This window comes from Megalopta genalis, chromosome 15 (assembly GCF_051020955.1).
Source record: "Megalopta genalis isolate 19385.01 chromosome 15, iyMegGena1_principal, whole genome shotgun sequence".
Classification (NCBI taxonomy): Eukaryota; Metazoa; Arthropoda; class Insecta; order Hymenoptera; family Halictidae; genus Megalopta; species Megalopta genalis.
Genome location: NC_135027.1, coordinates 3,777,425 through 3,793,042, shown reverse-complemented (window position 1 = coordinate 3,793,042; position 15,618 = coordinate 3,777,425). Strand labels below are relative to the sequence as shown.

General features: G+C 37.7%; 3 protein-coding genes across 5 annotated transcripts; 2 read left to right on the top strand and 1 right to left on the bottom strand.

The window, feature by feature from the left end:
• Positions 1–97: 97 nt before the first annotated feature.
• Positions 98–7,892, bottom strand: Tnks (tankyrase). Of its 2 annotated transcripts, XM_033485778.2 has the most exons (12): positions 7,589–7,892; positions 7,048–7,250; positions 6,641–6,966; positions 6,311–6,564; positions 5,863–6,196; positions 5,622–5,752; positions 5,315–5,543; positions 4,853–5,238; positions 4,336–4,788; positions 3,739–4,265; positions 3,316–3,665; positions 98–3,171 (listed from the first exon to the last, which is right to left on the bottom strand). In XM_033485778.2, exons 1-12 carry the CDS (start codon positions 7,779–7,781, stop codon positions 2,931–2,933), a joined length of 3,627 nt encoding a protein of 1,208 aa, XP_033341669.1. In that variant the 5' UTR covers positions 7,782–7,892; the 3' UTR covers positions 98–2,930. The 2 variants fall into 2 exon arrangements, with proteins under 2 accessions (XP_033341669.1, XP_033341670.1); XM_033485779.2 differs by lacking the exons at positions 5,622–5,752; positions 5,863–6,196 and having other exon boundaries at positions 7,589–7,891.
• Positions 7,893–8,340: 448 nt separating this feature from the next.
• Positions 8,341–11,064, top strand: LOC117229128 (uncharacterized). Its single transcript, XM_076526558.1, has 8 exons — positions 8,341–8,809; positions 8,947–9,244; positions 9,321–9,474; positions 9,544–9,686; positions 9,758–9,924; positions 10,012–10,402; positions 10,467–10,691; positions 10,767–11,064. Exons 1-8 carry the CDS (start codon positions 8,720–8,722, stop codon positions 10,928–10,930), a joined length of 1,632 nt encoding a protein of 543 aa, XP_076382673.1. The 5' UTR covers positions 8,341–8,719; the 3' UTR covers positions 10,931–11,064.
• LOC117229121 (uncharacterized) lies at positions 10,766–13,818 on the top strand. Of its 2 annotated transcripts, XM_033485318.2 has the most exons (7): positions 10,766–10,961; positions 11,243–11,343; positions 11,688–11,885; positions 11,947–12,104; positions 12,177–12,322; positions 12,392–13,146; positions 13,217–13,818. In XM_033485318.2, exons 3-7 carry the CDS (start codon positions 11,791–11,793, stop codon positions 13,593–13,595), a joined length of 1,533 nt encoding a protein of 510 aa, XP_033341209.2. In that variant the 5' UTR covers positions 10,766–10,961; positions 11,243–11,343; positions 11,688–11,790; the 3' UTR covers positions 13,596–13,818. The 2 variants fall into 2 exon arrangements, with proteins under 2 accessions (XP_033341209.2, XP_033341199.2); XM_033485308.2 differs by lacking the exons at positions 10,766–10,961; positions 11,243–11,343 and adding an exon at positions 11,350–11,525.
• Positions 13,819–15,618: the final 1,800 nt, after the last annotated feature.

Below are 15,618 nucleotides of genomic sequence, written 5' to 3'. Positions count from 1 at the left end.
CACGATGGAATGTTTCGCGGAGTACATACATATGAGATATAGCTCTATACTGAACTATACTTTGCTCTAGGATAGTAGAAAGAAAAATATGAGTAGATTTAGTTTGTAGTACGGATTGTTCTGTTTATTTGCAAATAGGTTTCCCGGTTAAATGGTTGACCGATTCAAAGTAAAGGAAGACCTGGATTCGAAGTCACAACAGGGATGATTTAACACAAATAATTATTAATCATATTAACGACGACGAGAATGGAGCCCTTAGAATTGTGCCCTTTCGGTGGTTCTGTATATAAAAGCGATGAATCATTGAATGATGTGGGATGTTCAAACAGACGACGAGAGTAATTAATAATGTTTGTCACTGAATCCGAAAATTACGTTTATCGGTGTTTTATATATGAACCAGTTGCGCCATAAAAGTAACGTCGCCGATAAGAATTTGTAAACAGTACAAGCTGCTCTACGATCGTCGGTCATTGAAAGAAATTCGTTTACTTTGTCGCTAATGCGTGTGAAGATGCGGGCGGGGTACAAACGTAGGTACAAACGAGTCCTCGTGGGTAATACGACACGCCGCCATGCTGCCTCAAGGCGAAGATGTCTATTATATTCTAGCGTGCTCCGTTAAGTCCATTGTCACACAGCGAAAGATTACAAACACCTAAAACTTGATACCCCTTCGCCGGGAAGCTCGAAATGTAAAAGCATCGTCGTATGAAGGACAATGTCCACTCAATAAATTTTTATATATCGTTTGAATAAACAAACTGTACCGACCGTTCTGCCATCCGTATCGTTATCACACAATTTATTAAAACACCGATTTTTACGAAAAAATTAATCGCAAGGCGAGGAGACGACAAAATAAAGTTTAAGATCGAACGTAACGATAAAAAGAATTCTTTTTTTTTTCTTCTTTGAATCAGTCCATTTTTTTCTTCTTACAATTAAAGCATAATAATCGAACACGCTCGATTGACTGTCGGTTTTAAATGCAACTAACACAAGGGCAGATCTTTTTCCGTGTTGCATCTGTTAGTTCGCTATTACTTGGTTCGTTTTCCTCTATCTTCCATGTAAGAACGCAAAATTGATGAACGTCTGATTTGTTGCGTCATCTTGAGCACTTGCTTAACGAACACATACTTGATATATACACCCATAAATAAAACCGCCACCTAAATAATTATGGGAGTGTAACGAGATAATATTAAAAACATTCGTTTTCCTCGAACACTCTTACAATTATGTAGCCGCAAACTGTTCTTTCTATTTCTTTTCTTTTTCTCTTCTTGATTGAGTTATAAGTGGCTTCATTGCCCCAATGTATACGCACACACAAACGATAAAATGCCGCAAATCGTTCGAAGCAAGATTACTCTTATTACTTTTAGAAAGATTGCTTTAGCTACGACAATAAATAATAAGAATAATTTCCTATTCATAGATATTCATAGATTTAGGTTCATCACGATTGCTTCGCGTAACAGAATATGTACCTCCAATTATGATGAAATTGCTTTGCATGATCCGCGTTAAACGACTTTCTTCTCATAATTAATAGCACGTAAAAAAAAAGAAATGGCTTCGTTGTCTATTTTAAAAGATGAAAGCATGCTTGCGATTAGACTGTATGACCTGAGAGAAACCAAATCACAACTCACATGAAAGTATAATTGGCTAATGATAACCAATCAGCGTGTTTCGTTGAAAAGAAAAAATATATGTACAATAAAATGTATACATATGTATATGTACAGTATTAAAAAATTACTACGAGCTTATAGGAACCCTGTTGATAATATCGTCAACATGAATGAATTATTCTATGCCTGATCTATATCAACCGAATATATAAAATACTCGCATACGTATATACATGTTAGAGGTAAAGTCCAACAAGTCTAATTTAAATGAAAATTTAAAAATCTTTGTAATGTGATGATAGAAGCTCCGCAAGAACAATACGAATACTAAATATAATACCATTCGTTGTATGAATAATTTTCATTTTGGTTCATTGGGTAGTTATTTAAAAATTAAATATTCCTTCACAGACTTTACCTGTAACGCATATGATTAGAGCAGTTACTTCTAACCAGCATAATTATTTAATTCAAAATTGACACAGACATAGAAATATTATGTCTTCCATTCAAAAATGGTTTCTTTTCGAAAGACACAATGTCACATCATTATCCGATGACAATTTAGGCGTAATAACTAGTAGTTATTATAATTACTTGCATACATATGTGTGCAATGATGACAGTATCGTAATTCTCGGACATATTGATCATTAATCCTATAATCCTACATACGTATCATGATTCTCCATAATAGAGACAAACATTTATCGATTCACATAAAAAATCATGCTGGTCTTTGATATTCTAGTTCATGCTGATATAATATATACACCGTAGTTAATATACATCAATAATCAGTCGTGTATGATTGCGTGGTCGAATCGGACCATTACGTTATCACAAATAAATGCTAAAAATTAAATGTCCTATCAATTGTCTTCTTTGAACTTTAAATAAACAAACCCGACAGATACAGCTAATGGTCTCGCTTATCGCTGTGTAATATGGATTCATTAAAGCGATCTTCATACTTCGGCAAATAATGAAAAGAAAGGAAGAATCGCTTAGAAATCGAAATTAAATTAGAACTTATTTACCCTAGATTTACATATTCCGGCGAATCCAGGCTAAACAGTTTACCATCCTAAAAAGGTCCTATGAAACTGTTGAAGGAAGAGTATCCTATCTTAAAGTTTTCGAACAAATGAATTTTTTGATGAGTGATACTCCGGTTGTGAATGTACACGTGTCATTGTACGATTAAGACAGTGTGTTACATGTTCGAGGTCTCTGGCAGCAACAGAGACTTCGCAATCTTGCCGCAGGGCTAGACTCTTCCGATCACCGTTCCTCGACACTTTCGCTTCCGCCACTCTCTGGCTGAGGTCTTGCAATCTGATAGGTGATTAGGTATTCCGGATATGCTTGTTCACCTCTGTAGACGACGTACTCGGGGAAGAACAAACCACCCTGCGACGGCCTCCCCATCACACTGTGATGACCCGGCGGTGCATGAGCCATTTTCATCGCGGAGAAATGCAAAAATGATTTGCCCAATGTGACGCGACAGAGTAACAAATGTCTACAACCAGTGAACATGAGAGAGCATAAAATTATTTGTATATTAGATGCTTCATACAGTAGGATCCCGTGCAAATAAATTACTTGGAACAACTTGTACATTTTCTTACGGGTTCCCACTGTGCTACTGCCGCTTTGCACTTACCTGTGACAAATATAACAACTCCTATCCTTGTGAGCTGGACATCCAGTGCCCCCGCATATACCGTAAACGTATTGATTGCTTTTACTGCTGTGCTCGGCAAAATAAATTCCAGCGCCGAACATACCACCGATATAAGCATGCCGTTCATCAAATCCCTTCTGAACAATGGCATTAATAAATGGGCTCCCATGGAACAGCATTCTTTCATTAGCCTGAGGCAAGGTCGAACCAGGAGTAGTCCTCGAAGTGGTACCAGGTGAGGAAGGTGCCGCAGCACCAACTTCCTCTGCCACCTCCTGTCTCCTATGAGCGTAACGTTCCCACAATTTGCGATTTTGCACTTTTTGTATCTATTTTTCAGAAAAATTTATCATTAACTTGTGGTTAACGCCAGGATCTCTTAACGAACTAACGGAAACATACCCTAACTATGTTATATCTCGAAAATATGCCACCGGAGTGACCGTTATCCCTATGTTGTCTAATAGTACTCTGCATTTCCTCTTCAACGGCTAAAAATTCTTTGTCTTCTGCTAGCAGATCCACTAAGAGCGTTCCGGGTGTGAGAGTCGGTTGCCAAGGAGTGCCAGCAGTGGTGTTCAAAAGTTTCTCCATTCCTTTGATCAACTTATGCCTATACCCGTATGCGGAAACTCCGACTTGTTTCAAATCCTCATGGCCCATCTCTGCCAATATGTCTAACGTAATCTGTTCCCGTTCAAACAGCTCTAACAGGTGCTCTAAACCAAGGCTTTGAAGGAAACCAGCTACGGTCGTGATGTTTGTATTGTCTTTTGAATCTTTAGAGTCTCTCTCGGAGCATGTTTCGGATGGTGGCATTGGACTTAAACAAGAAGATGGTCTAGCGAGTGGTACGCAAAGAGTCATAGCCGTTCCTGAAGGCATAATGACGGTTTCTTGAGTAAGTGGCGGTGGAGGTGTAACTGGAACTGAGTAATAATCAGTGAATAAAAAGATATGTTCGTAATCAGTGAATATTGTATATAAAAATCTGCTTACCTGCAACTATACTGGGTGGCCTACTATTAATAGTATTACTACCATTACCACTCAAATTAATAGCCACTCCTACGCCACCGTTACCCGATGGCACCGAAGGTACTACTTGCTGTGTGGCCATAGCATCTTGCAATAAGCATCGTACGTCGTCAGCACTAGCTAAATCCACAGGTGTTTGCCCCTCCTGATTTTTCAAGAAGGGATCCGCACCATGAGCCAACAAAAGAGCGCACAGTTGCGTCCTTCCCTTCTGTGCTGCTTCGTGAAGTGGCGTGAAACCCCATTTATCAGTTGCGTTCACCACGGTATTATATTTAATCAGCAACGCGGCGATATCTAAGTGACCATAACTCGAAGCATTGTGCAAAGGTATCAATCCTCCTTTATCCTGAGCGTTCACGTCGGCTCCACGTTCAAGCAAAAATTCCGCCACTTCCAAGTTATTGTATCCCGCTGCATTGAAATACAATTCAATTAGAATGCATGATCATAGCGAGAGAGGAGCGATAGAACTCACCGGCTAAGTGTAACGGAGTACTGTTGCGACCCTGCGCATCCCTACAATTGATATTATCTTGGGTAACTAGTCGTTGTACTCTAGCCAGATTGCCTTTCTTAGCTGCATCTAGAAGAGCACTATTTCCTCGCAGCAAGTCCGCTACGTCTTGGTCACCGTCCCTAACTAAATCCAACGGAGTCGCACCGTCCCTATTCTTTTTGGTGGCGTCTGCACCGTGTCTTAATAACAATCGAACTATCTCATATTTTCCTTTAGCAGCAGCCTCGTGCAGCGGTGTAAATTTCCACAAATCTGCAACGTTCACTGATGCACCGTGTTTTACTAATAATTCCGTTACCTCGTAATGACCGTAAGAGCAGGCATTGTGTAAGGGAACCAGTCCACTAAAAAATAAATATAAAAATTTATTGGGAACTGTGATTATGTATGAACAAATAGAAAATTGAAAAATATATTCACCCTTTATCTTTGGCGTGTACGTCTGCTCCATGTGCCAATAAATATTCGACTACAGGCACTCTATTAAATCCCGCTGCAAAGTGCAGCGGCGTGGAGTGCCTACCATCCAAGTCACGGCAATTAACGGCATGCGGGTTCGTTTGCAAAATTCTTTCAACCGCCGCTAAATCTCCGGATTTACTTGCTTCCAAGAGCTGCGCTTCGGCATCGTCCGTCTCGCTTGGCGGATCTAGAAAACAAAAATGAGAACGGGAACATTCTTTGGTTACAAAAATACTTTCTGCTTGAAACAAGTTAGAAGTCGAACCTTGTAGTATTTTAAGGACATTTTCTGCAGCTACTTGTGCCGCAGTATAGCCCTGAAGCGATACTATAGATGGATCAACATTGTATGATAACAATATTCTGCAAGCTTGCACATTGTCTTCTCTAACGCACCTGTTTGTACAACAAGATTTTTTAATGAAAAAAAAAATGATAATCAAGCGGCTCTACAGAGAATAATAAACTGAACATTTGCGCAACGTTTTATACGGTTGAAACGGTACCTGTGTAGTGCAGTTTGCCCTAATCCATCTAAAGCATTGACTTTAGCATTATGTCTAAGTAGCACATCCATTGCATCATAATGAGAATGATCAGTGGCCACATGAAGTGGCGTTAGAAAGTCTTTATTTTTCTCATTTAAGGCAGCATTTTTCCTAATCAATGATTCTATTACTTGTTTTCTCTTGGGATAGGGAGATGCAACGGCACAGTGCAGTGGTGTGTCCCCAGTATATGGGTGTTTAAAGTTTACAACTTCTTGGGACAGGTACTTTTTTAACTTAGTAAGATCTGCCTGCCTGCAGGCATCCAAGAGGCAGTGTCCCTTGTATTCGTCTACAATTAAAGTGTATCTAACAAAGTCATGTTTTGTGTGTATACTATTTTCTTTCTTTTGTTTTTTTTTTTTTTTAATTCAGAAAAGACAGTGGAAAAAGGTGATCAACGTACATGCTAATCTTTCTTGCAGTTCCAATGTCGGTGCCACGTCAATGGCGCTTTTACTGTGGCAGTTTAATTGAGTTGGATCCGCACCCTCGCTCAAAAGTAGCGAGCACACCTCGGCTCTGGATTTACTAGCAGCTTCGTGCAGCGGGGTGAATGCCCACAAGTCGCTCGCATTAACAGCTGCACCGTGTTTAAGAAGCGCTTCAGTTACCTCAAAATGGCCATAAGAGCAGGCATTGTGGAGTGGAACGAGACCACTGTAACATACACACATCAAAGTTTACAATGTGCTGATTTGATCAAGATATATGTTTCACCGACAAAAATAATTACCCTTTATCTTTAGCATGCACATCTGCACCATTTTGGAGCAGTATTTGCACTACTCTAGACCTATTGTATCCAGCAGCTAAATGTAATGGTGTGGATCTCCTGCCATCACTTGCATGGCAGTTTACATTTAATGGGTTTAAAAGCTGTAGGAGACGTTCCTCGTTCCCTGATCTTGCGGCCTCCAGCAATTCATCTTTTTTATACTCCCCTGTTAATACTGGTTTAGTTGCAGGATCTGCTAACTCTAAAGCTGTCTTCCCTTCAGTGTTCCTTATATTTGCATCCGCTCCATGTTGTAGCAGAGCTATACACACATCTATTTTACCCTGCAAAAAGGATCAAAGCATGAACTATGAACTTTGAAACTCAATAAAAAACCAATAAAACAAAGTTAATATCAAAAATACCTTAATGGCAGCTTCGTGCAAAGGAGTGTAATTCCAATTGTCCCTAGTATTCGGATTAGCTCCTGCTTCCAAGAGAAGCCTTACCACATCCGAATGTCCAAAAGAGCAGGCATTGTGCAAAGGATGTAAACCACCGTCATCTCTTGCTTGAATGGATGCTCCGGCAGAGAGTAGGAATTCTACTACATCCCTTCTACCATAACCTGTGTTTAATCACAAAAAGTAATTACGATATTATTACATTAATTTGGTTTAATATATTTTTCCTACTATTTACGACACAATACTAATTGAATAATTGATATTTTGCTCTACGAATTGATGAATAATTAAAAAATACTATCTGCACTGAAGTAATTATTTACAACTTTAGTATGACAACATTCGAAAGTCAGTGTTCGAAGTATTCGACGTTCACGACATGGTATTGAGACATCGTGTCCTCGATCGTGAGTGACTTATAAAGCAGAATTATAGTCCGTGAGTGAAATTTCTTTGAACAATCGAAATGAAAAAAAAACTCATGGAACGGGGAGCTTACCAGCTGCAAAATGCAGAGGGGTGGACTTGCGTCCGGCAGTGTCTCGAGCATTGACCGTCTTCGGTGTAACCAACGCCTTTACCCTCGGGAGGTCTCCGGTTTTGCAAGCCTCGAACAACTCTCTTAAAGGGTCACCATTCCCCGATCCCGACAGGGAATCAGCATTTGTCAACGTCGATCTACGTCCTGCCATTTTTACACCGCCATTTTCACGCCACTGTCCCGACGGATACACTTCACTGGCTCATAGTGTTCAAAGCTTTCACGACGACACCGAGATGAGTTGCTATGGCACAACTCAGTGGCGCCGCCTTCCACCCAGAAACACTCATTTTTTCAAATTTCTACGCCACATCGCACGGTATTCTCATAGAAGGGAAACTCCCACGTTTACCTTTCAAGTCCCCAATGCGTAGGCGTCCGCAAGTGGACCCGCCATGGATCACACTTGCGCGTTATTTTGAAAAGCGAACGTAGATTCAGAGCTACTTCTCAATTAGAAATCACAGGCGACATTTAAAATTCGTTTTGAATATATAAATATATTAAATTAAATATCTAATATGTTGCAAACAATTTAAAATAATGTATTTTTATCAAAATTCATTTCTTACTATATTAGTTTTCAAATTTTACCGCGTTCTCCTTCCTCCTTAAGAAGTGACAACACTGTATGTATGTAGGCTGTCGAGGTCATAAATATTAGAAATGTAAAAGTCAAAAGTTTCAGCAAGAGTTTCACCTCTGCTATGTGCACTCTGTTCTATAGTCATATGAAGCAATACTGCGGCAGGATGCAGGATGCAAAAGGACACCAATATAAATAGACAACTCTTATTATGTCTGCTTGATCAATTTCATTGATTAAATTCGTTATGCGCATACATATTTCATGTATCATTTTCATTTAGCGGTAATCATTAAATGTGGCACAGAATGTAGAAATTGAACGATTGTACTTTTCATGTTGTGACATATTCGTTACGGACATTGTTTCTTTTACTGGATACTTTGTATACAAACAATGCTCTCTGAAGGACTTTGTACATTATGCTTCGTAGATGAAGGGTCAATTATTCGTTCATGTATTAATTTAACTTCTAGAATAATTTAAGATAGAAACAGTACATTATGTCGATCGATGATTCTTTTTATAGGAATGTATTTCTTCTCATGCAAGTTGTGTCACCATCATTGCATTGTGTAAAACATTTTAAACAGGTATTTTATTTATAGACAGTAATTAACGATGAAATAATGGAGTATGAGATGATCGATATGATAATTTCATCGATTGCAAATTCTTTTTATTCAAACTTACAAATGAGCAGTATTGTTTTTATTTAATTAATTTATAGGGGATGTTTAAGAAATCCAATCAAACAGGTTTCATTCATATTTCACATTATTTATTATCGATATATGATGCAAAGAGATTTAAAAAAATTGTTAGATGGCCAGTCCTAAACAAAAAGGATGAAACACAGTACCGTTTAAAAGTGAAAGAATATTTAGAAGTTTTAGCCACAGAAAATTCAGATATAAATTTTCCAACAATACTTATGATTCACATAATACGTGCAGGAGGAACAAGGTTCTTAACAATTATGTGGAAATTATCACAAATTAGTCTTAGAGCTTACATTATGAGACATTGTAAATATTTGTACTAAAAATTAAAATTGACTCTAAAATTTATTCAGTTTGTTTATGAAATTAATTTTTCTTATAGATAATGGTAACTTGTTGCAAGCTCCTGATACAGGAGATACTCACGACATAAGCAGTATATACATTACTAACATAAATTTGAAGAGAAACTCTATTATTTCTAAACTTCATGAAGAAACTAAATTGGCTATAGAAAACATTGAACAATATATTCAGTAAAATTTAATTTTACTTTACATGTTCCATTATCTTCTGAATTGTACAAAATTCTATTTGTTGTTTAGGTGTAAATCTAATGAATTAAAAATTCTACAGACTGCTATATTTAAAACAGTAAAGAATATAAAAAAATGTTTAGAAATGGCTCCAGTTAGTTCAATCATTAAAAAGCGATTAGAAGATCCTGAGGATGTAGAAATCATAGACTGTATAGTATTTTATATATGTATATTTATTTTAAATAATTGTTATAAATCTACAGAAATTTAAATTTTTTAGTGTGGAAGGCAAGCATTTATGCAAACATTGAACACCTCCAATGTAATAATACTCATTTATATAGTTTGAAAAGTCATAGTAGCAAATTAATTGATATAATTTCGAGTTTATGTCCCAATGCAGTAGTTCTTAATGGAAATAATCTAACAGGAGAAGAAAAAGGAAAGGTGACATAATGTTTTTAATAACAATACGAAGGTTAATTAAATGATTCAACAAACTAATGAACTGTTCATTCCACATTTTATTTAAAGCACATGGATGGTACATTATATATAAATGGTTCCTTAGTATTTCATTCTCTATTATTAAAGCTCAATGAAGTACTAAAACAAATCGAATGTTGCCTAAAAAGAAACGACTCAATCAATTTTTTAAATTGTAAAATAACAATTAAGGAGCATAACAAAATAATAAAATCTATGGAAGAAGAATTTCAAAAGTTTATAGTAGAAGTTGCTGATACTTCATGTAAACTACAAAATAGTTTGCAAGAGAAGGCAATCGACTATACCATACAGAATGATTCTTTTCATTTTACATGCCAGAGTGTATTACGTATGATTCCTAGGCTTCAATTTTCTTTTGATGATTGTATGAATAATGAAAAGTTAATTAATAAGTTATTCATGTCTCCAGAGAAGGGTAATATTTATTTCTTGACCCAACCTGTTATAATTGAGACCCCTAATTTCACAAATATTTTTAGGAAGATACAAAAACTTGTTTACAAGGTATAAGAACAATAAATTACCTGAAAGGTCATTAGTAAGTTCATCCTTCATTAATTGCTCAGAAAGCAATACAACTAATTGGTTCACACCCACAACACGTTCTCTAAGATGCAAAAGTAGCTCACCTTGCCATAATAAAAAGGCCTCTCCACGATACTCTAAATTATTTTCACCCAGATATACAAATAGACATTTTGCAGGTTTGAAGCATTTAAACTAGAAACCTTAGATATTTTTATTTAATTATGTGCTAATTATTTTTACTATATTTTTAGGCACTTGTAGTATATCTAGTCCAATAAAGGATGTGGCAAAACGTCTACAGTCCAAGAATCAAACAATAGATCTTAAAGCAATGGATGTAAAGACAGCAATACAAAATATTTATGAATTTTCTAACCGAATTACTGAAATTGCAGCTTCTTTATACGAGTCTTAAAAAAATGGTTTTAGAGTGCAGAAATGCATCTGTAAGTAATACATGCTCACGATAATAAATTAATAAAGACTTTGTAAGTGATCCGTGTTCACAATAATAAATTAATAAAGACTTCTATACTGTTACAAGAATAATTATGCGTCCTACTTAGATTTCTATCAAGGGTATATATGTATGTAATAATATTTGTCAGGATCCCATAATCGTAATAATCGAAATGTAGATGACGGAATTACAAAACGAGTTCACATCTGTTGCATTGCGCAGGAAGTGCATACGTATCAATATTTTTATGCAGATTTCCGTTTTCAGACAGATTCGATTAACCTTGCTTTGAATTATGCATTTTTAATGATATTGTCAACTGTAAGAACAAAGAAAGATAACCAATCAATGAAACTAAGCGGAGAGAGGTAAGCACGATTGCGAGAAGTGAGATGAGGAATGTGCTGCTAACTTGCATCTTGTGTCGGACGGCGTGATTGCAACTGTACCGTGTTTATAGTAGTTCTTTGCTGTGTTACCTAAACTTTAGCCGTGAGCGATAAAGAATTGCATAGCGAAAAGAGTTGCAGATTGCGGATTCAAAAACTTTGTAAATAAAGTTTCATGTTTTATCGTATTATAAATAGCATTATATTATTTTTAATTTATTGATGCACTAAGCTTGTTTCGTTTACTGAAAATAAAAAACAACGTTGCATAAACATTTTGTTCTCCCATTGTATACATTGTGTTTTATGGAATAACCTTTCAGATTTGAGGTTATGGTTCATCTGCAGCCCGTTTTGATTTTCGAAGATCTTTGTTGAATTTTATGAGAGGACGAGTTCGTTTGAATAGAAATTAAGGCCGATATAATGTTGACTTGTGTGGCTCATGGTTGTCTTACGAATCAGAACACAAGAATCGATGGAAACGATGTTTCGTTGTTCCCTTTCCCTAATGATGTTGCGTGAGTGTATTCGTTATTCTAAATCTTACCTATTGTGTATTAATGTTATTTGATATTTCAGTCAAAGAAGTTCATGGTTAAAAATCTGTAAATTAGACGACACTGTGGAAAGAGAGAAGCCACTCTACATTTGCAAATTGCATTTTGAAAAAACGAGTTTTACAGATTCTATGCAACTGAAAACCAATGCTGTTCCAACTATTTTTGAGAAAGTAGAAGGTATGGGAAACAACTGTGATTATATCTTATCACAATGTTAATCCATGTTGATTACAATGTTAATCATTGTAGAAGGACAAAGGAAGCGTAAGTTGGATGATACGCTTGAGAAAGAGATACCAAAAACTCCACCACTAAAACAGAAAAAACTGGATGATAATTCTCATGGTTTAGTAGTAACATCGCCGCAAAGTCCTTGCACTCAACTAATAAAAAATGTAAGTAAATACTCTATTAAACGATAGTTAAGGCAATGTTTGATATACTTATAAAGTATGGTTTTGCAGGTGAAGAAGATAAATAGGGAAGACAATATGGATACACCCACTGAGAATGAAGTTTCAATGAATGGTTCTGCTAGCTCATGTCAAACTGTAAAAATAGGAAAGAAGCAGTACCGATTAAATATACAGATAGATAAAATACATGGTAAACCATGTCCTAGATCTAGAAAGCTTATGGCATTAGCAGAAATGAAGAAGGAGAAACAAGAGCTTTCTAATACTACGAACAATACAGACCAAAAGGATCAGAACTTACAGAGAAATACTAGAAAAGCAGTCTGTGCAAAGGGTGGTTGTAAATTAAAGAAATCTGTTTACGATTTTAAGCCAGCTTTTCAGTGCGAACACTGTGATAAATATTATGTCATGAAGAAATCTGAGAATCTGGAGGAGAAGAATACCTGTACCATATGTAAAAAAGACTTCCCATCTTTACAGTCTCTGAACAATCATACTAAGACCCATTTTGTGTGTGATATGTGTCAAACAGAAAATAGTTCTCAAATAGCTCATGACAAACATATGATACTACATGTTAGTTCGGATCCAGTTAAACCTTACAAATGTCACCAGTGTACAGAAATCTTTGCATTAAAGCAGGACGTGAGGCAACACTATTTAATCGTTCACCCAACGATTAAACTTCAAAACACGATTTTACAAGTTACCGCATCGCCCTTAACGCAACAAGTATCTAAACAACAAGACTACCGCTGCGTCAGCTGCAATATGACGTTTAGAAATGAACATGCATATAGGTAGATTTTATTATCATAAACAAGATAAAGTCTCTCATCTGCATATAATAATTCATAACTGTTCTTCCAGGAACCACATAAATTCTCACAAGAAGAAAGAGGGTCTAAGGTGCAGCATTACCGACACCAACAACATATTCCCAGTACCCAATCCCTTAACTGGTAGTCAAATAGGCATCCTTCGGGCCGTGAAGTTCAGTTGTAGAGTCTGCTCCATGCAATTCGATAATGTAGCGGAGGTCGACAGGCACACGAGAACGCATCTAGAGAAAGACAACGAAGAGGAGAAGAAGTGCAATACGTGCCAGAAGCAATTCAAAACGAATGCACAACTCAGCGAACACTTAAAGACTCACGAGCCGCGCACGCACCCCTGTCCCGTATGCTCAAAAACTTTCATTAACCGGACCACATTGAAGATACATTTAAAGAGTCACGGTGAAACGTAGATTTTGATAGTTGACGAATTTAAATACTAAATGAATCTCTGGTTTGAGATCGAATACTTGGTTGTTTACACATTTTTATTTATCTCTGCGTGCCACAGGTACACCAGCAGCAACTTTGAATAATCCGTACACCGTCTGTTACTTGTGAAAGGAGCTCTTTTATAAAGTGAAAGAAGCTTATGTACATTTCTGGAAAATGATTAAATTCATGTGTAATAAGCTACATTGTACTTTTTTTTCTATACCTTTAAGTTGTTTCCGTAAAATTTAGAGATAATCTAGTTTCTACAGCGTTAGCTCTCAATATCTTAGGTTTAAACAAAGTAAAAGCGTTTTCTACAGAAGAAAGCAACCCTTCCGAAGCGTGATCATTTTTATGGACTGTTAGGATTAAGATCAATGATTCCATATTGACCCCTATAACTATAGCGCCCAATATTTAAAAATAAGTAAAAGCGTTACCCGTGGAACAAGGCTGATCATTTTCATTGAATATCAAGATGAAGATCAAATTGCTCCTCCCTAGAAGAAGGCACCCCTGCGATTTTACTGAAAGCATGTCTGCTCGCATAAAGTTATCAACTTCGGCAACAAGTGTCGAAGACCATAGCGAAGTTTCGTGGCATCCACCGCAAAGACTGGAAGAATGAAAATAATAGAAAGCGGGCTCCTTTGAGGTGCGCTTGCTTCTTTGGCTGCTGGAACGCGCGTAGAATGATCCTGATTTTTCCGACAGGAGTCGCCGACTATAAGGGGGAGGGGGCAACGATGGAGACTCGGAAACGAGGGCAAACGACCCTCTGTGAAAGGGAGCCGCCATCCAGCGACGGAACAATCGCGGCCGATGTTCACGGTCCTTCTGTCAACGGGGACCACTTCAAACGTAGCCGGCACTCAATGTGTTTATTTGGCCAACGTCAAATTTACTCGTGAAAAAGGAGAGCTCGCAACGCGTCCCATCGACACCTTGTCGCCCCCTCGATCCTCTTGCGAAGCCGCTGTTTTCCCCGAGCCGAGGGAAATCGGATCGTTTTGTCGATCATCGGCACTTGGGCGTGGCTCGTGTCGCCTATTGTCCGGCTGCTGACTTTCTTCCGACCAAGTACATACTCTCTGTTACGATTCTTGGTAATCCAGCACTCTCTGCATCTCCATGCCAAATCTCGTCGGTCTCATGCAGGTTTAGCAACTGGAACACTGTCTTTTACGAAGCCAAGAGATCAGAAGTGATTAACATTTTGTCTGCTTCCCAGACGCATTGGGGAACTTGACTTGGATTGCAGATATTTTTCCTGTTACAATTGATACAGAAACATTCCCCTGTCGTAACACAGGAAGGCATTTTTCATCCCCTCGATAACAAGTAACGAATACAGCGTCGTTTTTGCGGTTGGAGTGGAACAAGATTAAAATGTACTTGGGACTCCATTCAAGGTTCCCTGGTTTACGGAAAATCGCGCGATTTGCTACGCGACAGCCCACGTTTCCCTTAATTTTCACGGAACACCCTTAGCTATAGAGGTACGAGAGCGAGAGCTAGACACGGCACGACCGCTTAGGTATCGTGGAAAACCATGGCGAATTTATGGAGTGGCTCGCATTGGCTTCGTAATACCTGGTCGGTCGATTGTTGTCCCCGCATTTTCGTGCTGACACGCCGTCACTAAATACGCGGGGTCACGTATTCCGCCAGCTTAACGTGGATTAGAGGATGTCCCACGTGTAAACTGTTATAAATAGCTTCGAGGATCTCGTCTTGGGTGATGATGATCGGATTTGGTATCGCAGGGAACAAGAAATACGACTTTGCAGGCTGGAATGATTAGATCTTCGAAGCAAGGAAGACAAGAAAATAATAATAATCGAAGTAAGAGTACATATAATGGAGGACATTAAACATTAGGATCTACAGGTAGTTATGATCGAGGAGTTGACACGTCCTTTTTTTCAGAATGCAGGTAAATTCTCTCAAAGGTGGATAATCGTATCTCCTCACACACACACACACACACGCACGCGCGCG